The sequence below is a fragment of the Diabrotica virgifera genome, chromosome 7 (assembly GCF_917563875.1).
Source record: "Diabrotica virgifera virgifera chromosome 7, PGI_DIABVI_V3a".
Taxonomy (NCBI): domain Eukaryota; kingdom Metazoa; phylum Arthropoda; class Insecta; order Coleoptera; family Chrysomelidae; genus Diabrotica; species Diabrotica virgifera.
This window is the reverse complement of record NC_065449.1, coordinates 106408709-106435239: the sequence shown is the minus strand read 5'-3', so window position 1 is coordinate 106435239 and position 26531 is coordinate 106408709. Positions and strand designations below refer to the sequence as shown.

The window sequence follows — 26531 nt, the reverse complement described above, 5'->3', positions numbered from 1 at the left end:
CACTTTCATCTATTGAACTTAGTGCTTCAAATTGATTTTGTGTTGTTATAGGTTTACTTAACCAGTACTCACCAAGTTTTGTTTGTCTTTTGTTACTTCTAGGCATTTCTGGACTGCTTCTTAATCTTTTTCTGGTAACCTCATTCCATAAGCCATTTTATGAAGTAAGATCTAGGTCTACTAATGTTGCCGATGGTAATAATAGGTCTATGTTAACGTCAGATCGGAGACTGCAGTATTGCTTTGTGGGTAACGAAAAGTGCAGTGACGAGTTAATAAAATATCGTGTCCCAACTCATCCTTAGGTTCGTGAAAGTGAATACAGATTTCCAAACACATTAGAATCGGGACACTCAAGGCAATTCTAGCTTATATGGTTAAATAAATTACCGCTTACAGCAAGAAAGAAGAAGGTTCTTACTGCTGTGTGTGTGTTTTATTCGGGCCTAAAGAGGAGGGTAAAGGGAGGTTTCGCGTAGCAAAACATAGTTAATAAGTCCCTTCGAAAATTCAAGAAACGTGTGAAATGTTAAGGAGATATAATAACTATCATAAAAGGGCTCAATTAAAATGAAGCAACGTTAAAAACGTGTCTGATAATAAGACAGAAAACGTTATATTTCAATTGAATAATGAAGTTGCAAAAACAGTAAACAAAAAACGAACGAAACTTATTCCGATTGTAAAAACAATTATTTTGTGCGGTCGACAAATCGTTCCTTTGAGGGCACAGAGATGATATTACTATGGATTTGGAAATGTAATAGTCTGACTCAATCAATACTTTAACCCAAGGTAACTTCTTAAATATAGAGTTGATGCAGGTGATCAGATTCTGGAACACCTTCTTAAAAATGCTCCTAAGAATTCAACGTTTATAAGTAAAACAACGCAAATTGATTTCATAGACTATTGTGACACTGTTATTGAGAAAAAAAAATTGCTAAAGTGGTTGCTAAGCAAATATTTTTTTATTTTGGTAGATGAAACAGCTCATGTAAAGTCCAATGATTAATTAACATTATATGTGCGCTATGTAGACAAAGAGAAGTACTGTTTAAAAAAGTTTAAAAAGTTTAGAAAACAAATTTTTTTGTAAAAATGAGTGAAAATCAACATATTTATTATTGTTAAACAAAAAATAAGCATAAAACAAAAAATATCTCGGCAGTGTTACCTCAATAAATGTCTAAACAAAATATATACCAAATTCCAGGTGGGTTGGTAAAATGGTTTTTGAGTTACAATGTCTACAGCCTTTGAAAAAAGCAGTTTTGAGAAAAACGCATTTAAAGTATTGTCAACTTTTATTTTCAATTCCTTTTTTGTCTGTCAAATCGTAAAGTGATGCACACCGGAATATATTTTTGTATCGCGGAGCAATTTACAAAAGAAATGAGAATAGCTGTTGACCGTTGTTCACTACTAGTGTTGTCCAAAATCGGTCTTGGTCTTGCAGTCTTGGTCTTGTTCTTGCGTTTTCGCAAGACCAAGACCAAGACCAAGACCGCCTACTTTTAGCAAGACCAAGACCAAGACTTAGCATGCAAGACTTAAGCAAGAACACGACTAAGCCTGCGAGACTCTTGCGTCTTGCGGTTAGAACTAAAAGTCGTTTTAGGGAGTATATATAGGAGAATAAAATATTTTGCACATCTTTAACAGCAGACGATTTCTTTGCTCTGAACTTGATTGTCCAGGTTTTTGGTATGAGCGTTTTTTAATTCATTCGTTTATGTTGGATAATAAAAAACTTGGGTACTTTTTTAACTAGCCATGTTTTTCATCAATGCAGGGTGTTTTAAATAAGTATGGTAACCTTACAGGGTAATTCAGCACGAAAAATAATGACAGTTTGATTTGATTTATAAACATAGGTATGTCCTATTAGAGGTAAAATTCAATAGCTACACTTTGTACTTGATGAGTTTTTCCATGAACACAATTATTGGATATTGAGAAGTTAATGAATTTATCTCCATAAAGTATCATGACGTTGGGATTCAAAATGAAATAGGTAATGAATACAATGTTAATAAATAATTATTAAGTACATAAATAAGTTTATAAAAAACAGTTGCCTCTATAGAAAATCACATGTGATAGAAACAGAAGTAATGTTACTGTTAAAATATCAACATACATTTTATACATACAAAGGTACCTATACAAAATTTTGCTGACTTACAACTACTAACGATCTATCAAAAATAACAGTCTATTCTTTAAAAAATGAACAATAAGTTTCGTTGTTTGAAAATAAATGCCATTATTTTCGGCGACAGCCACAAAAGTCGCCTGCTTGACCATAAAATAGATAATGTTACCCATTATGTAAGCTTAGGCTATCTGTTACAAAGAAATTTAAACCCATATTCTTTTAATTAATCGCCGAACAGATAATGCACACGAATAAGATACAGTTTTAACAATACAATATAACACACAAGTCGCCTGCTTGATCGCAGAATAGATAATGTAAAATATTTGCTACAAAGAAATAATTTAAGCTCATTTCTTTAATTAATCGCCGAATAGATAATGAACACAAAAATAATAAACAGTTATGTTTAATAATGTATTGTTTGAAAGATCACTAAATAATATGTATTACCGATTCGGCACTCCAGATTGTAAGGAAAAATTCACTAAGGGCAATAATAAGTTTTAATGAGTTTTACCTTGAAACCGAAATTCACAATCATGCACTTAGTGAAGTATACCATAAATTATCTCAGCAATTAGAATAGAGCCCCAGTTGATTTCTTCAGAGCTGGACAGTACCGTATTGAGTTTAAATTGATGAAAATGTCAAAATCTCAAAAAAGTGCACTTTGTGAGTTTCACCTCTAATAGGAGGGTATGTCCGCAAATGTTTCGTTTCCGAAATAGGGGTATTAAAATGTTTCTTACAAACTGAGGATTTATTTATTGCTCTTAAACTGGTTGAGATATGCAAATGAAATTTGGTGAGTTTTATGAGGTAGCTATTGCGCATTTTTGACATACAATTAAGAATTTAATATTCACCATTGGCATGCATACGTAAAAGTCATGCATACGTCATTTTAACATGACTCGTTTGTTTAGAATTACCCCTTAAAGTTTGCCATACTTATTTAAAAACACCCTGTATTAATGAAAAACATGGCTAGTTTATAAAATACCTAACTTTTTTGTTATAGAACATAAGCGAATGAATCAAAAACAGAATGTTAAGAAAACATTAGACTATAGTTGGGTTTTAATTTCAGTATTTGATATGCTAGAATATTCCACAAAATGATGCGAACTTTGAGAAAAAAGCACAGTTTGATTGCTATACCCGGTATCCAGTATACAATGACACTTTACCTGTCTAGCAACAATATTTTTCCAGCGATATTGTTAAAGAATACGGCTATATAGCCTTATATATAAGGCTAACAAGTGAGATATTGAAGAGTAAGTTTCACTCTGCTTGTGAAGCAGCTGACGTGCCATAAAATTTGAAACCCATACTGGTCTGTCCAACCCAACGTAGTGAATAAAAATTAGAACTGGCATTAACATACTGTGCAGATCTGTCACCGAATTGAATGCTTTTCAAATCACAGATAGTGAATAGCAAATACACTAAAAAATGCATGTTTCTAATAAACTTTAGTTAGTTAGAATATGGGCACGGATCACTTACACCGTGAGTTCAAACCCCACCCGGTGTCAGATATTTATTAATTTGGTTGGTTTTTCCTATGGCTATAATATTCAATCTTAAAATGTACCTGCTCTGTTACGTTGTTCTAAGATATGCAATATGCTAATGGGCAACTGCGAGACTTGCAAGACTCTTGCTGCAAGACCAAGACCAAGACCAAGACCGATAGCGCAATACTAAGACCAAGACCAACACCAGGTGTACTGGCGCAAGACCAAGACCAAGACTATCTAAATCTCGTCTTGGTCTTGCATTTGGGCAACACTATTCACTACCATCAAGTGTGCTGGCGCGAACTTGTTGCAAATCGAATAGAAGGTAGGGAGGTAGGGAAATAATGTTGAATAGCCCTACATTCGCCTGGCTTTGCAGCAGGTTCACGCCAGCACACTTGAACTTAGTGAACAACGGTCAACAGCTTCTCTTTTTTTATTTCGTAAATTACTCCGCGATTAAAAAATATATTCCAGTTTGCATCATTTTACGATTTGTCAGACAAAAAGAAATTGAAAATAAAAGTTGACAAAACTTTAAACGCGTTTTTCTCTAAACTGCTTTTTTCAAAGGCTGTAGACATTGTAACTCAAAAACCACTTGACCAACTAACCTGGAATTTTGTATTTTTTTTTCTTTAGACATTCCTTGAGGTAACGCTGTCGAGATATTTTTTGTTTTATGCTAATTTTTTGTTTAACAATAATAAATATGTTGATTTTTACTCTTTTTTACAAAAAATGTCGTTGTTTTGAAATCTGATTGATATCAAAAGGTAAAAAGTCGATAAAACTAAAAAACTCGACAGCGTTACCTCGAAAAACTCATTAGCTAATAAAATCATTTTGAATTTTTTGCTTACCATGATCCAATGGTGAATTCTGATGCCCACCGCAAAATTCATTATATTTTCAGGTCTTCTTCTTGCAGTACCGTCTTCTATCGGAGGTTGGCTACCATCACAGCAATTTTAACTTTGTTGGCTGCAGCTCTGAACAATTGTATTGAACTGCATATTTTGAGGTGTCTTTAAAAAATTGCTACCGTTGGCTAATATTTCAATATTTTTCCTTGAATTTTTCTTGAATTATACTGAATATGCATATTTAATCTAAAAATAAAATAATTGTACAATACTTTAAAAAAAAATGTTTCGTTCTGATAATCCTCGCATTTTCAGCTTGTTTATTTATAAAAATGGATATTGTCCTCTTTTGGTAATAAAATTGTTTGTTTTAGTATTGGATGTACAAATTTAGAAATGTAACGCAAGGAGATGAAATAACAGAAGGACAAGATCGAACTAGATTGCAGGTATATTTCCAGCCTGCACTCATGGCTGGTGGTACAATACCAATGGTAATGTGTACATTACTGTGGACATTTTATGGTCACAAGATAGCATCCATGTTAAGAAGTCTGGTTGCGTTAGTGTTACTTGGTTTAGTGTTTGCCATATTTGCAATATTCACTCAAATTAACACAGATTCATGTAAGTAGTTGGTAGTTGTCCAATACAAATAATATTACACAGATTATAATGAAGCTGATTTGGAATCACTCTATATTTTTCTATTAGATTCGAATATGGGTTTGTCAATATTACAGTAATAAAATGTGGGTTCTATCTACAGTTGTACTGAAATATATGAAACGGCGAAGGCCACTCAGTTAGCAAATCAAGGAGAGAAAACTTCTGTTGACCGCGTTAGTGTTAGTGCAAAGAGTAAACATCCATTTAAAATGCATTGTGCACTAAATCATTGTTTTGCGAGACTGCCAGATAAAAGCGTCGAATAGTTGTTTATTTCGAATACGTTTAATATTGTTTTAATAAACATGAATAAAGCACAAGTGTCGTGAAAAATAAGATACAAAGTGCACAAACCCGTGAAATTATACATATAATTTTAAAATTTACGCAGGAGAAAGCAGAAGAAAATTTTTCTGTGAAACAGGCAACAAATAAAAAAAGAAAACCTTTAAAACTCGATTGATCTGACAACGTCGCGTAACTAATTTTCGATCCATCTGACGTTGGCTGTTTCAGAAATTTGTGTCGACTTATATCCTTCGACAAATTAGATATACGTACTCCTACAGGGTGTTTCATTAATAATTCGATATATTTTATCTGTAGATTCCTGGGTTCAAAATATTGAGGTTTAACCCAAATAACCTAGTCCGAAAATGCTTTCTAAAAGAGCAAGATCTCTTTGAAGATAGCGTTTTGTAATTGGTTTTTGAATGCCTCCAGAACGCTCTTATTTAGAAAAACAAAAACTGGAACTGGACTGGCGTCAATAATGCCTAAAAGTTAAAGACAAAAAAGTCATGTTATAAAATAACCGTTGCCCTACTCAAAAGCTACTAGAAGTTTGCAATTTATGGAATCCATTTATCTCTGGAAGATAAATTGACGTACCGGTTTTTGTTTTTTTATAAATAGAAGAGTTCTAGAGATATAAAAAACATAATTAAAAGGCGACATTTTCAACGAGCTCTAGCTCCCTTAGGAAGTATTTTCTGACTAGGTGATTTGGGTTAAACCGTAATATTTTGAGCCCAGGAATCTAAAGTCAAAATTTTTGCAAATATTAACGAAACACCCTGTATCTCTTGAGGACCATACTAACCATTACACCTTAATTAGGTATTTTTTAATTATACAGGGCAATAACTATATTGTACTAATGTTCTACAAACCAATCTTTGTGTAATTACATGCATAATCTGCAATATTTTTTTTATTTTAGGGCAAACTGGATTTTTTGCGTTAACTGTAATTTTGTTAATGTTAAATAGTGGTAAGTAATCTACAGGATGTAACAAAAATACAGGTCATAAATTAAATCACATATTCTGGGATCAAAAATAGATCGATTGAACCTAACTTACCTTAGAACAATAAATGTGCACATACAAAAGTTACAGTCTTTTGAAGTTACAAAATGAAAATCAATTTCTTTCAATGTATCTAAAACTAATATAGATTTCTTATTGGAAATAGACATATGGCATTTTCATGGCAGAACGACTTTTAAAAAATTATAGTGAAATTTTTGCAATTTAAGGGGGTTTTGTTCTTGTAAACCCTCCCAAAGTTTTGTGTACGTTCCAATTAAATTATTAATGTGGTACCATTATACCAGTTATATATTAGTTAAACACAATGTTTACAAAACTTTTTTGCCTCGTAGTACTTTTTCGATAAGCCAGTTTTTATCGAGATGTTTTGAATATTTGTCAAATCCACCACATATTTGTACGATTAATAGAGACCTGGAAATATATGAAAATTTATTAATAATTTACATTGTTAGGCATATGGTGAAACATATTAAAAAAGAAACCACATCTCGATAAAATGTGGCTTATCCAAAAAATAATAAGAGGCAGAAATTTTTAAAACACTGTGTTTAACTAATGGTACCACAATAATAGTTTAATTGGAACGTACATAAACCTTTGAGGGGTTGAAAGGAACAAAACCCCATAATATTTTTATGTAAACATATTAAAAAAGAAGCCGCATCTCGATAAAAACTGGCTTATCGAAAAAATACTGAGAGAAAAAAAAAGTTTTAAAAATATTGTGTTTAACTAATGGTACCACAATAATAATTTAATTGGAACGTACACAAAAGTTTGGGGGGATGAAGGGAACAAAACCCCATAAAATTATTATGAGGTGAAAAAATTTGACCGTTATTTTTTTAAAATGTTCCTGCCATAAGGACGCCACATGTCCATTTTCAATAAAAAATCTTCGATAATTAAAAAGTTTTCAATATATTGAAAAAATCGCTTTTCATTTGGTAACTTCAAAGGGCTGTATCTTTTTTTAAGTGCACATTTGTACTAAGGTACAGTTGAGTCCCTGGATCTTTACCCGTGCGTCATCATTTATAGCATACGAACTAAGTCGATGATAAGTCGGAAATTAAAATTTACTAAACGCAACAACAAGTGACAGTAAGTGACTTGCTGTTGCGTTTAGTAAATTCCAATTTCCGACTTATCATCGACTTATTTCGGATGCTTTAAATGATGACGCGCGGATAAAGATTAATGGACTCAACTGTAAGTTAGGTTCAATCGATCTATTTTTATTCGATCGATTTAATTTATGACCTGTATTTTTGTTGCACCGTCTTTAATAAAAATATTGTTTTGAAACATCTTTAACATTTATTCTTGAAAATAAAGTATAATCTCTACGCATTAATATATTATTTTATCGGATAAGTCTTCCCGAAAGAGATTGATTTTTATGTTTAAATTATGATTTTTGGGCATATAACATATATATTATATAATATAGTGTAATATAGTGTATAAGTTTATTATACCTCATCCATCGATAATCGATATTTTTTTAAATGAGGATAGGGGTCGCGTGCTAGCTCATTTAAAAGATTATTCAATTCTCTATTCAGTAATATAAACATTAACATGATTATTTTTACAGGGTGTCCAAAAAAAAAATTTAAATTAAATTTATTGACACAAAAGGAAGAATGTGTGCAATTTATTTAATTCAAAATACAGTTTAATGCTCTCAGAAATCAGAAACAATGTTTATTTCAAAAATTAACGTCGCTTTTCGCATAAATTAAAGGTTCAAACTGCCAAGAGGCAGGTGGGCAGGTGGGTGGCAGCTTGAATATTGAATTTAAGCGAAAAGCAATGCTTAGCAGTAAAATGTATTTTGAATTAAATAAATTACATACATTCTTCTCTTTGTGTAAATTAATTTAATTAAAAAAATTGTTTGTATTACTGAATAGAGAATTGATTAACCTTTCAAATGAGCTAGCACACGACTCATTATCTTCTAAAAACCCATCGATTAGGTCGTCATGCCTAGATGGCACTAGTATGGTCTATACGCCAAAATTTAAAAATAAAAATCGACATAGTGATTTTTCCTTGAAGTCACCGGTTTACGAAATAATAAATTTACTCCATTTGGCTTTGCCACACTGTATAGTTTTCCAAACAAAATCGCAAAGAGAGTTATCATAGTTATCATAGTTATGCATATTTTTTGACTTGACTGGATGTATATCTGTTTATACTAAAATAAATATAGTAATTATTTGTTACAGCTGGACTAGCAACGTTTCAAATGTCATCAGTTATATTAATTGCTAAATTACCTCCAAGCTATATGTTCTGCTATCTTATTGGTCAAAATGGAACAGTTCTGACTACCAGCTTACAGCTCGTTGCGGTGGCTGTTACCAACAACAGCATCACATCCGGATTAATTTATTTTACTGCAGGAACCACGCTTATAACAATCTCGTTAATATTTGTTATGATTGCGAGAAGATCACACGTTTTTAGATATTACGAGGTTGAAAATATAAAAGATAAACAGGCTGAACACATCAATTTTGGCGAAATGAAAAAGCTGATAGTGCAATTTTGGCCTGTCCTGGTAGTTATTGGAATTACGTTCTTCATGTCTAGTTTCGTCCATCCGTCGATCACAACCTTAGTGGAATCTGAATATGCATACGAAAAGACTGTATGGACACGTAAGTTTTAATTTCTAAACTGGCAAAAATATGCAGTTATTAACCTAATTTATTTATAATATATTCGTAAGAAAATCTTGTTAAGTAGATAATTTGTAGATATGGGTGATTGACTAGGTATAACACATATTGATGGTCCCTTTTATCTCCTTCTTCATCTCATATGAGGGTTTAGATTGTCCTTGTCCGATATTTAGGTCATAGCCCTATTTGTTACGTTAACTGTCAACTATCTCACTTTCTTGTCAACTATCTCACTTTTCAACTTTTAAAAAGTCCTCCTGACGATCTAGTGCTTGTCAGTTTTAAATTTCTTGATATTCCGGCAAGTCAGTTGAGTCCGCGAGTCTTTACCCGTGCGTCATCATTTAAAGCATACGAAATAAGTCGGAAATCTATTTCACGCAACAACAACTGACAGAAAGTGGCTACTGTTCCGATTACGGGTTTTATTATAAAATTTGACGTTATCAAATATATAGAATATCAAATGTAAGTTTTGCTTCAAAATTTTTGCGCAGAATTACAGCTACATTTAAAGTAGCTTAATAAATTCTTTTATTATTATTGATTAATAAATAAATAAACAATTTATAAAAAAATCCAATAACATATTTTATTTTTGTTATTTTATTTACTTTGACGGAAATCTAAACACAGTCATTTCTTTACTGTGTGAATAACTTTAGCTTTGTATGTTTTAATTATTAATTGCCTAAATATAATTATTTACCTTAAAATTTCAAAGCCCAATATAAAATTAGTTGTGAAAACAACTGTTTGTGTAATATAAAGAAACTTCAAAACGTAAAAATTCGACAAAAACCGCAAAAAGTTCAACTGACAGACAGCCACAAAATTAAACAAATCAGAAACGTTAAACAAATTGTGCTTAAGAGGATCGGTACTTATTTTCGGCTGCAATGCTATTCAAATGGGGATTCATTTTTTTCGAATCCTGAGAAAACTAATAAGTATTTTTGAAAAATTTAAACGCAGATTGAAAGATTACGTTATTAGCGAGGGCCGAAAGTCCCTGAGAACTTCTATAATGTTTATTTTAATAAGTTACAGGGGTGAAAAACTAAGAGAAAATTTAGTGTGATTTTTAATTTCAAATATATCATTCAAAATAAACTTTTTATTTATTCTAAGGGACTTTCGGCCCTCGGTAATAATTTAGTCTTTCATTCTGCGTTTAAATTTTTCAAAAATAATTATTGGTTTTTTCAGGATTTGAAAAAAATGAACACAATGCCGTGGTAATATTTTCCAAATCTATCTTTGTCTTACAACGCACTCAGCCGAATATAATATTGTCAGCATATATTGTCAGTCAGACACTGACAATCAGTAAAAATTTTAAATATTTGACATTGCATCGGGAATATGTTGAGTTATTGATTAAATATTATTGATATATAGTGTATTTGATAAATAATTGATTTAAGACGTGAACTTAATAAAAAGTTATTTATTGTGTATTATTTGTGGAAGATCCAAGCAGAGAATACATCAGGATAATATTATATTCTGTGATCCAAGTATTTTGTTGTTAAAGTTGTTCAAAATTGTAAGCGTTCCATAACAATATATTATTAAAAAATCACTTTAACACTTTTCCTCTTTTCTCGATTGAGTATTAGTCTTTGTTGTACAAATAAATTATTACAATCACTGAATACATAGTTAGTGAAAAAATTATCACATTTATTAACTGAATTAATAATTTGCAATTATAAAAATAACAGTTATCCAAGAACATTCAAAACCCATCTCTTTAAATTAATGATGACATTTTCAAGTAGAATGACATTCTAGTAATGTTTACATATCCATACCAGTGTGAATTTTACTACACGTAATTTGCCGTGTAAAGACAGAAAAAGTAGGGATACACGTAAAATATTTGCGAATTATGTACCCATAGCCTTAAAATATGAAAACATACCGAATCGTCTTTTTTTGTACCTATCTCTTTTCAATGCACTGAGTCTAGATGGTTCATAAAAATAACATGTGTTTTTACTTAATAACAAATGGCAGTTGAGTTGTCATGAGTTTCATGCATGGAAGAGAATGATGCTAGATAAAAAGTATGTGTTTTATCTCGCCAGGTATTAATGACGCACGGGTAAAGACTTGCGGACTCAACTGTATCTCACTATACATTCGTATAACATGCTGGTTCTACTCCCGCCTTTCCCATCATACAATATACTGGACGTTCCAGAGGTTTGTTAGTCCAAATTAATGTATTGAGCCTTATCTTATCCAACCCGGGCCATTTCCACAAAACGTGTTCCGCCGTCTCATCATAGTGTCGTATCAGACATAATTTTCAGATTTGTTCCGGAACTTCCTGTAAGCATCTCTATACCGTCTATAAATTTCCGCTTGGAAAATAGTAGGTATAGAGGTTACCTATGTTTTAAATAAGGCTTAACCACGGTTTTCTTCCATATAACATTGCCTCTTAGGTTAGCCCTCCTTCGTAGGTTTTAGAGTCGTCTCTATACCAGCATTGATCTGCCATTATGATATTCATTTTATTCGACTCCCATTAGTCCCTTCCTGGAAAGAAAACAGTAAATAGCTTTTCGAAATTTTATTTATCTCTCCATATTTGATCCCGATATCCTTTTGTCCTGCTTCCTGGAGACTTATTGGCCTTCTGTATGTCCCTACCTGAGGCAAGTAAGAACATACAGAACCTCCCATACCATAATGGAGGTCAAATATGATTTCCATTAAGGCGGTTGCGGCAGTCGACATCGATGTCGGCTCCTGTTATGATTAAGGCCGTTGAAACTTGTCGTTGAAACTTATTCAGCTTCCAACTTTTTGGTCTTTTGTTGGCATTTACACCAACACATGCTTGACATACGTAATTATAAGTCTGATTACAGTCATATATAGCCAGTACATCGGTTTGCGTTTCATATTTCATGTTTTCCTTCATATCCTTTGACAAGACCAAAGCACCAAAAGTAAAACTTTAGTTTGTTGGCTATTCTAACTAAATGGGCGTTCCATGTAAGCCGCTTATCTAATATTACTCCTAGATATTTGAACTTTTTCTTTCTTTATACAGAGCGGGCATCCAGATGTTATCTCCGTTCCGTCTCCTTGTAGGCTATTGATTATGTATTTTAGAAAGGAACTACACCGTTAACGGGGTTTTATTGTTTCATACAGTCAATCGACCTGTCAATATGAAAAACCCGTGGAGTGCTACCATTTAAAGGGGTGCGTTTTTGAGAAAGGGATGAATTAGTCCCTAGACACAGGGCGAATTAGGGTGACTTCTATACACTTTTGGTACAAACACGTCTACAGGAAAATTGTTCTAGGTTAAATTTACTATCGAAACATCAAATTTTAAAGTGAAAAATATTTTTCCTTAGAAAAATATATTCAAAAGAAAAGCAAGAAAAAACACGAAAGATAGCCATTTTTTTGCCCCATAACTTTTTTCCACGGAATTACAGGTATAGGCATTGCTTTAAAGAAAAAAAAACTTTCATCCTTCCTCTTTAAAGTGACGTTTGGTAGAAGTCTCTATGATATACAGTTTCCAAAATATGATTTTTCAAATTTCGCCACTCACAGAGACTTTGGCCCAATTTCGTTGTTACTTCTCTAATATTGTTCTGTAACTTTTTTTTGCGTATCTTTAGGTTGATGCAATGTTACATTAGAAATGAAAGTCAATTACCTTTGAAATGGTCTATTTTAGAAGGCTGTATGGCTACTTTTAAGCAAGAATTGGTTGTTAAAAGTTTTATATCTTAATGATTTTTGATATATTTTACGATTATTTCTAAATTTCTCATCATAACTTTTTTATTGTATATTTAGGCATATCCATTGTACAATAAAAAAAGAAAGCTTATTTTCTTTACTTTAAAATGATATATTGTAAAAAATTCTAGGACTATTTTTAAACAAGGTAGTTTTTCCAAAATGTGACATATAACATGCAGTAGGTCCCACTAAGTTGGAACCAGATGGAAAACTTTTTTAATATTAACTTTATGAAAAAAAATATTCATTATAAAATGCTCTGCATAGTCTAAATTCTAAAACCTAAGATGCAATCATCAGATATCAAATTTTATCAATAGTGTAAGAGGTATGTTAAAAAATATAAATTTCGCTCAAAATTAAAGTACCTTTATATTTCACAATATCGAAAAGTGTTATTAAGAAAAGTTATTTGAAATTAAGAATTATATTATAGTAAGCAATTATATTCTTCTTATTGAAAAAAAAAACTTTTCTCAAATTACGGATACTTTTGGAAATTCTACGGATATCTTGTTTAAAAATAGTCCTAAAATTTTTTGCAATTCGCCATTTTAAAGTAAAGAAAATAAGCTTTTTTTATTCTACAATGTATATACCTAAATGTACAAGAAAAAAATCACAATGAGAAATTTAAAAAATGATCAAAAAAACTATCAAAAATCATTAAAAATATAAAACTTTGAAAAAGCATAACTTGCTCAAAAAGAGCCGTACAACTTTATACAATAAACCAAGGTAATTAACTTCTCTTTCTACCAAATGTACCATTGCATATACCTAGAAATGCGGAGAAAAAAGTTACAGAACAATGTTTGCGAATTAATGGGGAAAATGGCTAAAAAATGCTGTGAGCGGCGAATTTTGAAAACTCCTATTTCGTAAACTCTAAATCCTAGAGATTTTACCGAACTTCGTTTTAAAGAGGAAGGACGGAAAATAATTTTCGCTGAAGCAATGCCTATATGGGCCATTCCACGAACATACGCCTGTTTTGGATTACTTCGACAACGAACATTTTACTGTGCAACATAAGAGGTACGAAAGTAAATGGCGCTAATAATTATTCCAATAAACAACAATGTAATTTGCAATTTACTTTCGTTCTTCTTATTTTGCACAGTAAAATATTCGTTGTCGAAGTAATCCAAAACAGGCATATGTTCGTGGAATAGGGTATACCTATATCCCCGTGGAAAATGATGGGGAAAAAACAAAATTTCTTTCTGTCGTGTTTTTTCTTGCTTTTCTTTTGAATGTATTTTTGTAAAAAAGAATATTCTTGACTTTAAAATGTGATATTTCGAAATTAAATTTAACCTGGAACAATTTTCCTGTAGATGTGTTTGTACCAAAAGTGCAGAGAACTCACCCTAGTTTACCTTATGCCTAGGGATTAATTTACCCCTTTCTCAAAAACGCACCCCTTTAAATGGTAGCACTCCGAGGTTTTTTTCAAATTTAGAGATCTATTGACCATATGAGACAATAGAATCCCATTAACGTTGTAGTTCTTTTTCGCTCTCTTATTTTGAACATAATCAATAGCCTATTGTGAGACTGACTACAATATACAGGGTGTCCCAGACTAATTTACCCACGCTATATCTCTTAAACGAATAAAGATTTTCGAATGGGACAAAAAGTGGTTTATTCTACTTGTAATACACTTTAATATGACCTAGAAAAAAAATATCCCCTAAATATGCATCCCTTAGTTACAATCCCTAACTTTAATTTTTTTAATAGCACCCTGTATATTTTTTTATAGTTTTGGATGTGGTCTTCTATCGTCTATTCAACACATTTTTTGAAAATAAAATCGGTTCGTAAATAACCAAGAAAATATCAGTATAGTTTTGTTAATTATGTGTCCCAGACTAAATTCCCCAGGCTATATTTCTTAAACGAATAGAGATTTTCGAATGGGACAAAAACTGACCTATTACATTTGTAATACACTTTAATATGGCGTAGAAAAAATATTATCCCTTAAATATTTATCCCTTAGTTAGAACCCCTAACTTTATTTTTTTTTTAAATAGCACCCTGTAAGTTAGGGATAAATATTTAGGGGATGAATTTTTTCTACGCCATATGAAAGTGTATTACAAATGGAATAGATCAGTTTTTGTCCCATTCGAAAATCTCTATTCGTTTAAGAAATATAGCCTGGATAATTTAGTCTGGGACACACAATTAACAAAAATTAACTGATAGTTTCTTGGTTATTTACGAACCGACTTTATTTTCAAAAAATGTGTTGAATAGACAATAAAAGACCACATCCAAAACTATAAAAAAATATACAGTGTGCTATTAAAAAAATTAAAGTTAGGGGTTGTAACTAAGGGATGAATATTTAGGGGATGATTTTTTTGTACGCCATATTAAAATGTATTACAAGTAGAATATATCACTTTTGTCCCATTCGAAAATCTCTATTCGTCTAAGAGATATAGCGTGGATAAATTAGTCTGGGACAACCTGTATTGTATTATTGTTTTACTAGAATTGCTAGAGAGTTTTCCCAGTCGCCCCACCTATATATGGGTTTTCCCAGTCACCTTGACTTTACAGTATAAGGAACATAGACAATGCAGTCCTTATAAGAGTTTTTAGAGAGGACATGCCGATTTGATAAAAAAGGGTTTGTAATCGAACATTAGAGAGATTAAATTACAACTGCTTTAGAAAGGCAATCCACAATTTTAGGATTCATATGCGTTTAAGTTTATTTGATATACTATACAGTGATGAGCGCGCTAATAACCGGCAAAATAGCGCAAAAGATGGAAAACACATTAAATTATGAGATAAAAAGAAATATAACTAGTAGAGTTGTTAAATTTAGCGATAGTAACATATAAATTGACATTATATTGATTGTTTCCCAACTTTAGACGTATCAGAGGAGTATGTCAATTAAAATTGTCACTGTGACAGTGATATTTTTCAACCTCGTCCGATACGTCTAAAGATGGGAAACAATCAATATAATGTCGATCTATAAGTTACTATCGCTAAATTTAACACCTCCACTAGGTTCATCTCTTTTATCTCACAACTTAATATGTTTTGCATCTTTTGCGTTATTTTGCCGGTTATTAGTGCGCTCATCACTGTATAGTTATTCAGTATATGAATTTTAAAATTGTAGATTGCCTTTCTAAAGTAGTTTTAATTTAATCTTTCTATAATGTTTGATTACAAATCCGCGAATCCGCAAATCGGCATCTCCGCGAAAACTCTCATAAGGACTCACTCTCGCATGTTCCTTATACTGTAAAGTTAAGATGGGACGGACTATAGTAGGATATTTTAAGTTTTTTGGAGATAGAACATTACCATATTTTCCTCTTACCAGATTACCAAATCACCCGCATAGGCGTCTAATTCTGCCCCCTGGTGTCAAGAAGCGTATCAAATCAACTACCAGGAGTAGTGTTGCCCAAAATCGGTCTTGGTCTTGCAATCTTGGTCTTGTTCTTGAATTTTCGCAAGACCAAGACCAAGACAAAGACCGCTTTATTTTAGCAAGACCAAGACCAAGACTGACCGTGCAAGACTTGAGCAAGAACAAGACTAAGCCTGCAAGACTCTTGCGTCTTGCAGTTAGGATTGAGTGTCGTTTTAGGGAATATAGTAGTTCGGGTATATGCTTAGAGATTATTAGATGCAAAAAAGGTAAAAAAAATTGGAAAATTGGACTTATGCGCATTATGAACAACACAATAAACATACATAGTGAATCAAAATATACATTAACCCTCGTAAGGCGGTGCGGGGTGCAGCTGACCTCGTTTTTCTCACCTATCTTTTTTAATAATTTTTTTTGATTTTTGTCAATTTTTTTATTCGCATTAAATTCAATTCTAAACACATTATACCCATTGCAGCATCTAAGACGTTTTACGTTTACGTGATTTTTTAGAAAAATGACTTTATTGTGAAAATGATGAAAATTTCATATCCTGAATTGGACATTTCTGGTGTTCCACTTGGAGCTAACAGAGCTACGGGACAAGGTCGGTGTTACTTATGTCAGAGAAAAAAGACCGAAAGTCCCGACATAACTGTATTTTGTGTAAAAACTTTGTGTTGGTCACTCTGTGAAAAATTTCATGTGTTTATCTTGCAACGATAATAATTTTTTTAAGAAGAAATGGGTACTTTGTTTGTAAAATTATGCTTCATACTATAATAAACAAGTCCTAATTATCTTTCAAATCAATTTTCCCGACGTTCACATATAAAAAAAATGGATATACAGATGGGGTGCAAATGCACCCCGCACCGTTGTTTACGTAAGAAGCTAAGCACCGCTGTACGAGTGTTAAAAGAACACTTGACATATTTATTTGACACGTACTCAGAGGTCATAATAAATTTGTACAATGTAAAAATAAAATATTTTATAATACATTCTTTCTTATACAATAGCAGACGACGCCTTCGCTCTGAAATTCATTGTAATTGTCTAGATTTTGAGAATAGCTCCTTTCATAAAATAATCTTGTGTTTTGACGCCGACAGTAATAAATATCCTTTTGAAACTGGTTATGATGTCACCAAAGCTGATATAATACGACACCCACTTAATTGTTATTCCTTATCAGTTTAAAGACTAAAGACTATCGTAGATACTCGTATATAAACTTTTTGCAGAATGTGCAATGATATCAATGGGTCAAACAAAATACCATTCTAGACAAATATTCTTTAATACAGTTAAGTTTATGCCATTTATTGGATTTTTTGTGTTTTAACCCTGTTTTAGCACATGTAAGGTTATTAAATGCAAATGTTTATTAAGAAACAGACTGACTCCCGTGGGACATCGTAAATAGCTCAGTTAGTGAGAGTATAGGCAGGGATAGTTTAGATCGTGGGTTCAAACCCCACCCGATGTGAGTTGTTTATACATTTATTAATTTGGTTGGTTTTGTAACTAAAGGAACAGAATCATGAAAATTGGAACGAAGGGGTTTTAAAGAGTGATCTATTTAATGAAAATATTTTCATCTATTTCCTACTTCCGGTTATACCGAAAGTTGCTTATAACATCATTTTTTTGAATGGGACAACCTGTATATTTTTACCTACATTTTTAAATTCTCCTCGATGTCTTCGTTGTTAAAATGTTTTGTAATGTTATATAAGGTAGTTTAAAAGATAATTAAATTTTTTTCTATGGATGCTATACAATGTGCAACTTCTCTCACTACTTACATATATTCAAAACGAACAATTTTCCAGGCAGTGAGAAAAGTCGGCCATTGCAGTGAGAAATATTTTTTCTCACGGGTTCATCGCCGGTTTACATACATAGGATCGCCATTTCATGGTAACATGCACAATACAAACACAATTATTTTTGTCAAATAAAATGTGTTTAAACTTGTCAAAACTTATCAAAAATTACCTTTTAAGACCATTCAACTGTGAATTATAATTTTATATAAATAAAGTATATAAATATTAAGAATATTAAGTACATATGTGTATATAATATGTATTTTATTTCAATTTAGGCATATAATTTACCTAAAAGCACCTCAATTATTTAATTTTGAAATTTGAACTCTTGACAAAAACGCATCCATAGAAAAAGTACAGTGTACAACACGAGAGAAAATGACATATTTCTCCCTCGCTTGATTTGCGGCACTCGCCTCGTGCCTCGGCTCGTGCCAACAAACTTCTGCGCTCGTGAGAAATATGTCTTTTTTCTCTCATGTTGTACAATATACTCTTTTCTTAATTTCGCAGCAATATTCACACCCTGTAGAATTGTTTGTAGTAGTTTGACATCCAAAACTATATTTATGTTCAGATGATTTTTAATATAATCTACTATTGTTAAGAATTGTTAGTATACCCCATTCCACGAATATACGACTCTCTTGGATTATCCCGACAACGGATATTTCACTGTGCAAAATATGAAGGACGAAAGAAAATTGCAAATTATATTGTTGTTTATTGGAGTAATTATTAGAGGCAAAATACTTTCGTACTTCTTATGTTGCATACTAATATATTCGTCGTCGCGATAATCCAAAACAGTCGTATATTCGTGGAATACACCATACAGTTAATTTTTAATTTTAGAATACAGTGTTGGTCGAAACTCGGAATGAGTATTTTCTGAGTTTACTTAAATGGAGCATCCTGTATTTTAGTATTGTAATGATATAATATGGTACTTTTTTATTTCTTAAGTATTTACTATACCTAATTGCTTTAGTTTGTGAGTTATTGGTGATTCAAGCCAAATATTATTTGCAACAAAAAATATGTGAAATATTATTAGGTTGGCCGTGAACATAAAATGTTCGCAAATAATTCAATAGCAAATAATTTTTCGGAAATATATACATATTAATCTAGAGTCTAGAGTCTAGAAATCTAGACTGATCCTAAAAATTACCAATAATTGTTGAGCTATCAAAATACCTACGTAGTTAAGATTGTAAGTGCGATTAACTATTAAGCACAAATTAAGGCAGTTAGGTATAGAGAATGCTTAAGAAATAAAAAAGTACCATAAAATATCATTTTATTACAATACTAAAATACAGGGTGTTCCATTTAAGAAAACTCAGAAAATATTCATTCCGAGTTTCGACCAACCCTGAATACCAAATTCAACATTTAGCTACACTAATAATTTTTAACAATATTAGACTATATTAAAAATCATTTGAACATAAATAAAGTTTTTGATGTCAAATAACCAATTAAATTACCTTTAAATATACCTTTTTTACAGGATTTTACTGTTTATTTGTATTACATGGTTTACAGCCAACTACAGGAAAACTTTTTCCTTGTAAACTTTTAATAAGAAAACGTAATTATCTTTTAAACTACCCTATATAATATTACAAAACCTCATATTTCAGAAAGAAGACATGGAAGAGAATTCAGAAATGTAAAAATATACAGGGTGTCCCATTTAAAAAACGAAGTTATAAGCAACTTCCGGTATAACTGGAAGTAGGAAATAGACAAAATATTTTCATTAAATAGATCACTCTTCAAAACACTCCATTCCAATTTTCATGATTCTGTTGTCTTTAGTTCTGGATATATTTTTAATAGGAAAGTTTATCTGCCTAACCCTGTATGTTAAGTCAAGCTGAAAATGTACCTATACTGTTACGTTGTTCTAAGATCTAAAGTAACGTTTAATAAATAGTAATATGCTAGTGGGCAACTGCGAGACTTGCAAGACTCTTGCTGCAAGACCAAGACCAAGACCAAGACCGGGAGAGCAATACAAAGACCAAGACCAAGACCAGGTGTATTGGTGCAAGACCAAGACCAAGACTCTCTAAGTCTCGTCATGGTCTTGCATTTGGGCAACACTAACCAGGAGTGACCACGGAAGGGAAGAAACCACTTCCCACTTTTGTGGACTACTCTTTTAGCCAAAATCTCGTTTCCTTGCAGGTCTGTTAGAATCAGCCTATAGTCCATTGTAGCGTATTTTTTAGTAATTTTACAAGTAAATTTTTTCGTTTAATTGCAGAAAAATTTTTTACACCAGCGCTTGTTTTTCTACTAGCAGAAGTTTCATCCATAGTAGGAAGAGTATTATCTCACAGATTTTCAATTACGGTGAGTAAGTATTTTAATTTACTAGGGGGTCAATAAAGTTTTTACTTACTGAAAAATTCAAACAAGATAGAATTTTTGTAATTTGATTAAGACATTTTTAATAAACAACAATCAAACAGTTCTACTCCAACAGTGGGTCCCTCATTTTTTATTGAACAAATAACGCTAAAGTCACACCTCTCACAAACATCGGAGAGGTATGGCAGCGGTCGGCGAGGTGCGCGATTAAGTTAACTGAACATAACTTTTAAACTAATTGATCGAATTATATTTTATAAAACGTAAATGAAAGAAGAATATAAAGCTTTCAGTTGTATTATAAAAAAATATGTGCATAAGTACGTAGTGTGGGCGGAAAATGTAACTTACATAAAAATGATTTAAAAATGTGCAACTAATACAAGTTTACTTATATACCTCTCAAAGGACCCCGCACAAACCTTATGGAAAATAGGTCCCAGTGGATTATGTTCATACTTTGGGAAAATACCCTTTGAAGCATCCTGATAAAAAGTTCTCATGGGCACAACTCAATCATATGAAGGATTTTCAAGATATAGAGGCCCAAACTCGGAAAATTATAAGATTTAGGGGGTATTCCAATTCCGTGAGTTACTGGATATTTGACAACATGTAGAAGTTTGGATCAAGGAAGACTACTAGTAGTCTAGGATTTTTTCCTGGCTATCCAATGGCGACCTTTACTTTGACCTTGACCTTCAACGGACGTCATCTTCTAGAGTTTCAGGGGTTTTCGGCATTCAATTGATATATACAGGTTATTCATGGGATTTTGGGATCGCTAAACACGAATATGCCATCAGAATTGCCCTCCGAATGACGTGGTGGCCAGGGTCTCTGCAAGGGACGTCATCTTCTGGAGTTTTTATGGTTTTCGGCATTTAATTGATGCAAATGAATTACTGGAGGGCTTTTTGAGGTCGCTATACACGAATATGACACCAGAACCGACTCCCGGAACACCTGATTTCCAAGGTCAATGAAAGGGGCTTCTGGAGTTTAGAGAGTCTCTGGTACTAGATTAATGCAAACGGATTAGTTATAGGTTTTTGGGGTTGCTGAACACAAATACGTGATTAGCACAGACACAGGAGCAGCTGGTGCTTAAGACAGGTTATCTTCTGGAGTTTCGGAGGAATCAAATGGTTTACTCTTAGATTTTTGTGGTTGTCGAACATGCATACATACATACTACCGAACATGCACTATGGCGTATCATCTTCTAGAGTTTCGAGGGTTTTCAGCATTAAATTGATGAAAACGGATTACTCATGGCTTTTTGGGGTCGCTTACGCCAATACGCCATCAGATTCGACCCAAGTGTTTTAATAAGTGTCATATTTGGACAAAGTCCTCTCCATGAGTTCTCCATTCTTCTCTGGTTTGTGCTATTTGGTGCCAGTTTCTCCCCATTTTTGCTTTGATGTCATCCAACCATCGTTTTTGTAATAGTCTTCCTCTACTACGATTGTGCTTGCGTGGTCTCCAATGTACAATGTTTCTCGTCCACCTGTCGTTGTTTTGCCGTGCCAAGTGTCCTATTTAGTTCCACTTCATTTGAGCAATTCGTCCAATTACATCTTCCACCTTCGTCCTGCTTCGCACGTCCTCATTTTGTATATTATATTCTCTCAGAGATACTCCCAATATAGATCGTTCGATGGCCCTCGAACGTTGATTTACCCAATATCAAACCCTAATGTTCTTTTTATTTTAGATAACGTATTGTTTCCTATCTATGGTTTATTTGAATTGGATTTTTAAATTTGAATCAATTAGATGCTAGCTAGAAATATTTATTAAGCGTATGTTCCTACCAAAATTAGTTCGCCGCGAGAGTGTTATTTTAAATATTTCTTGCATTCAGTATATTTTTATTTTTCACTTACTGTATTATTATTTAATATAGCGATGTTACAAATATTTAACTGTTATCCAAAATTATACCTTGGAAACCAGGTGCTCCGGGAGTCGGTTCTGGTGGCATATTCGTGTATAGCGACCTCAAAAAACCCTCCAGTAATTCATTTGCATCAATTAAATGCCAAACACCATCGAAACTCTAGAGGATGACGTCCCTTGCAGTGGCCCTGGCCACCACGCCATCCGGAGGTTAATACTGATGGCATATTCGTGTTTTGCGATCCCAAAAACCCATGAGTAATTTGTTTATATCAATGTAATGCCTAAAGCCCTTAAAACTCTAGAAGATGACGTCCGTTGAAGGTCAAGGTCAAAGTAAAGGTCGCCATTGGATATCCAAGAAAAAATCCTAGACTACTAGTACTTTTCCTTGATCCAAACTTCTACATGTTGCCAAATAACCAATAACTCACGGAATTGGAATACCCCGTAAATCTTATAATTTTCCGAGTTTGGGCCTCTATATCTTGAAAATCCTTTATACGATTGAGTTGTGCCCATGAGAACTTTTTATCAGGATGCTTCAAAGGGTATTTTCGCAAAGTATGAACGAAATCCACTGGGACCTATCTTCCATAAGGTTTGTGCGGGTTCCTTTGCACAACTTACTTTTCAACCTACTTACTAAAGGAGGTTTCAGTAAAAAAAATCTCAAAAATTTAATTCCAATGATACGACGCGACACGTCTCGAAAAATGTAATTGTTTAAAACTTCGTAGTTTTATACAATTATTATCTTTTTCAGAGGAAATTACTTAGGCTTGAACAGATATATTACAATTTTATAGCAGTCGAGGAAATGAAGTTGGAAAAATGGCAAAACCTCGCAATTTTTTCGTCCAGCATCGATTTGTACAAAAATTTGGGATTAGGCTCACTTCACCCTCTAGTTCATTTTTTATATTGAGTCGTTTTACGCTTTTGACTTTTTAAGGCTGAAAACCACCCCTAATTGTAAAAAATTACAAAATAACATTTTAAACTTTAATATTGTCAACATTTGGTTCTTATTAGGTATGTAATGATTATTTTGTGCTTTAAGATATACTCTCATAATATTTCAACCCTTAAAACCACCCTTGTTGGAGCTATATATGAAAAGTTTACTTTCCTAAAAGAATAATTTCGGCTTGCACCAATTTACATAAAAATTTGGGGTTAGGATCATCTTACCCTGTACTTCATATTTTATATCATGCTCAAGGGCGTTGATTATTTTTAGGGGTGTAAACTACCCTTATTTTCAAAAATTATATAAAAACATTGTAAACTTTAATATAGGTAATATTTGGTTTTGACTGGTTAAATAATGATTGTTTTATGCTTTAGGATATAATATTATAATATTTCAACCCTTAAAAACCACCCTTAATAACATTGCAATTTTTATAAGTAGACAATTTAATAGATCTATACCGAAAAAAAGTATTAGAATTACAATTAGAAAAGAATTACAAAAACATTTATTTACACAAAAATACGAATTTACAAATATATAAAAATACACATACAAATAGTTTTTTAGTCATCCAGTATACGAACCGGCTCTGTGGTATTATATAGGTACAATGAAAATGCCCTATAAGGGGACTATTCGAATTTTTCGAAAAAAAAATTAGTTTTATAAACATACCTCCTTCATTTTTGGCGATACAAAGTTTTTTCAATAATAGTTTTGTAGGATTTTTAAAGAGTAATAAGACTGTGTAAATTAAATTCCGTAAAATCCCTTTATTTTTAATTCAGGTGGGTTTAAAGGGCTCGAATAAGGGGATGTTTGGTTGTAAATAGATGATTTAAACAGCTATATCTCGTTAACTGTTCACTGTAATGAAAATCTAGGCATAAGAAAATTTTAGCTATTGAGAAAGCTACAAATTAGCAGTCCATCATTTTCTTGTATCTCCAGTATTTTCGGAGATATTTTGAAGATAATGATAAAAAATGCAAAATGGCAAAAAATCAATTTTTTTTAAACTCTAATTTTTCTAAAATTAGGCCTTTTAAATAGGTCAAACTTCTTGGGTGTATTGATAATATAAACATAAAAGGAATTACAGAAAGGCAAAGACCAATTTTTAGTTACAAGGGTAGTTAGGGGGTTGTTTTCACTGTTTTTTTCGTAGAGAAAAACAGGTACCGACATTGTTTTTATCATAAGTTGCTCAATTTTTATGCTAGAAACTTTTTATCATTTTTTTAAAGATCTTTTTGTATGCTTGAAAAAACGTCATGTAAGTTTTCCTGGAAAAACGCAAAGTTTTCCTGTTATTTAGCTTGGATTATTTCAAATTATGCATTTAACGAAAAAGCTAACTTTTAACATGCCGTATCTCGGTTTGTATTGGTCATAAAAATATTATATAAAAACAGTTTCGTTTGTGTTACTAAAAGATACAATTTTGGTATCTACAGTTTTTTTGATTAAATGCATATTTTTCGAGTTATTCTCAAAAAACCCTCTAAAAATGTCGATTTTTCCGTCGAAAAACTGTTACTTTCAACCACGAATAACTCGAAAAATATTATTTTTGCGAAGAAAATGTAAAAAACATTTTTTTCTTATAATTAGTTTTTACATCGATTTACATGGTTAAAATGTAATAAAAAATTCTCACCCCCGAGATGGGGTGGCAACTACCCCCAAGGTTTTAGCGTACAGCAGCATGATATAGAAAATAATCCTTGGACTATTTCCTACCTTCTGTGAAAATTTCAAGGAAATCCATGCTGGACGAAAAAATTGCGATCCAAAATGCTTCATTTCCTCGACTATAGGTGTTTTTTCTAAAGTTTAAAATGTAATATTTGAGATGCACTGCATTATTTTACGTTAGACATAAAATAAACAACTTCTTTTTGAGAAAATTGAGAAAGATAAAAAAATGTAATACAAAATCCGAAAAATATCAGTTAAAAAAATGTTTGTACAAAGTCATCAAAACTTTCTTCTGTACTACTTACCTAAAATACATTTATTAACAGGCTTAAAAAATATTAAATGTTAAAAAAATTTTTGGGCTCTTATGCAGAATATCTGCGTAACTTGCAACCTATTGATAACTTTTTGATTATTGGTGTTACGAAAAAACCTTTTTGATAAAATGTTTTGCATCATATATAATCTAAGATGCAACCATCAGATATCACATTTTATTAATTTTATACGAGGTATGTCAAAAGATATGAATTTCGCTCAAGAGTAAAGTACCTTTATATTTCACAAAATCGAAAATTGTTATTGAAGAAAAGTTGTTTGTAATTAAAAACTATATTTTAATATTCAATTACATACGTTTAATTGAAATATTATTAACTATAAAGGTTCTAAACTGTTAAGCGAAATTTATATTTTTTTAGATTCGTCGTATAAAATTGAAAAAGTTTGATATCTGATGATTGCATCTCAGAGTTTAGACCAGGTAGAGCATTTTATGGAGAATAACTTTTTTTCGTAAAATTGGTAATAGAATATTTATCATAATTTTAATAAAATGATGTTGGCTATTCGTAATTTGAGAACAATTTGCAATTTTTTTTAATTAAAAGGATGTAATTGGATACTAAAACTTAGTTTTTAATTCCAAATAACTTTTCATAATAAAAATTATTGATATTCTGAAATATAAAGGTACTTTACTCTTTGCCGAAATTCATAGTTTTGACATATTTAGTATAAAATTAATAAAATTTGATATCTGATGGTTGAGTTTTAGGTTTTAGACCAGCGACACTCAACCTTTTTCTTTCCTGAGCCACATAGTAGCTATTGCCACAGCTTGCGAGCCGCAATCAAGATGAAGTAGTATACAGAGTGTTTAGTTGGGAAACGGAAATACTTCAATGGTGAATAGAGGTAAATGAGGCGGTTCTAGACATACTAAATTTATTGCTCCACCGACTTTATAACCTAATTA

At 32.0% G+C, this 26531-nt stretch overlaps 1 protein-coding gene across 2 annotated transcripts in view; it reads left to right on the top strand.

Annotated features, from left to right (window-relative positions):
* Nucleotides 1-26531, top strand: part of LOC114333784 (equilibrative nucleoside transporter 3-like) — a 74836-nt gene that overhangs the window by 35048 nt on the left and 13257 nt on the right. Inside the window, exons 3-7 of one of the 2 annotated variants that reach the window (XR_007699330.1) lie at nt 4931-5183; nt 6448-6498; nt 8803-9237; nt 20582-20670; nt 26331-26470. Coding sequence is in view for 1 of the 2 variants with exons in the window: in XM_028283789.2 (XP_028139590.1) it covers nt 4931-5183; nt 6448-6498; nt 8803-9237; nt 20582-20670 (828 nt within the window). In the remaining variant the exon portion in view is untranslated. The remainder of the gene's footprint in view (nt 1-4930; nt 5184-6447; nt 6499-8802; nt 9238-20581; nt 20671-26330; nt 26471-26531) is intronic. The other variant, XM_028283789.2, reaches the window with a different exon arrangement.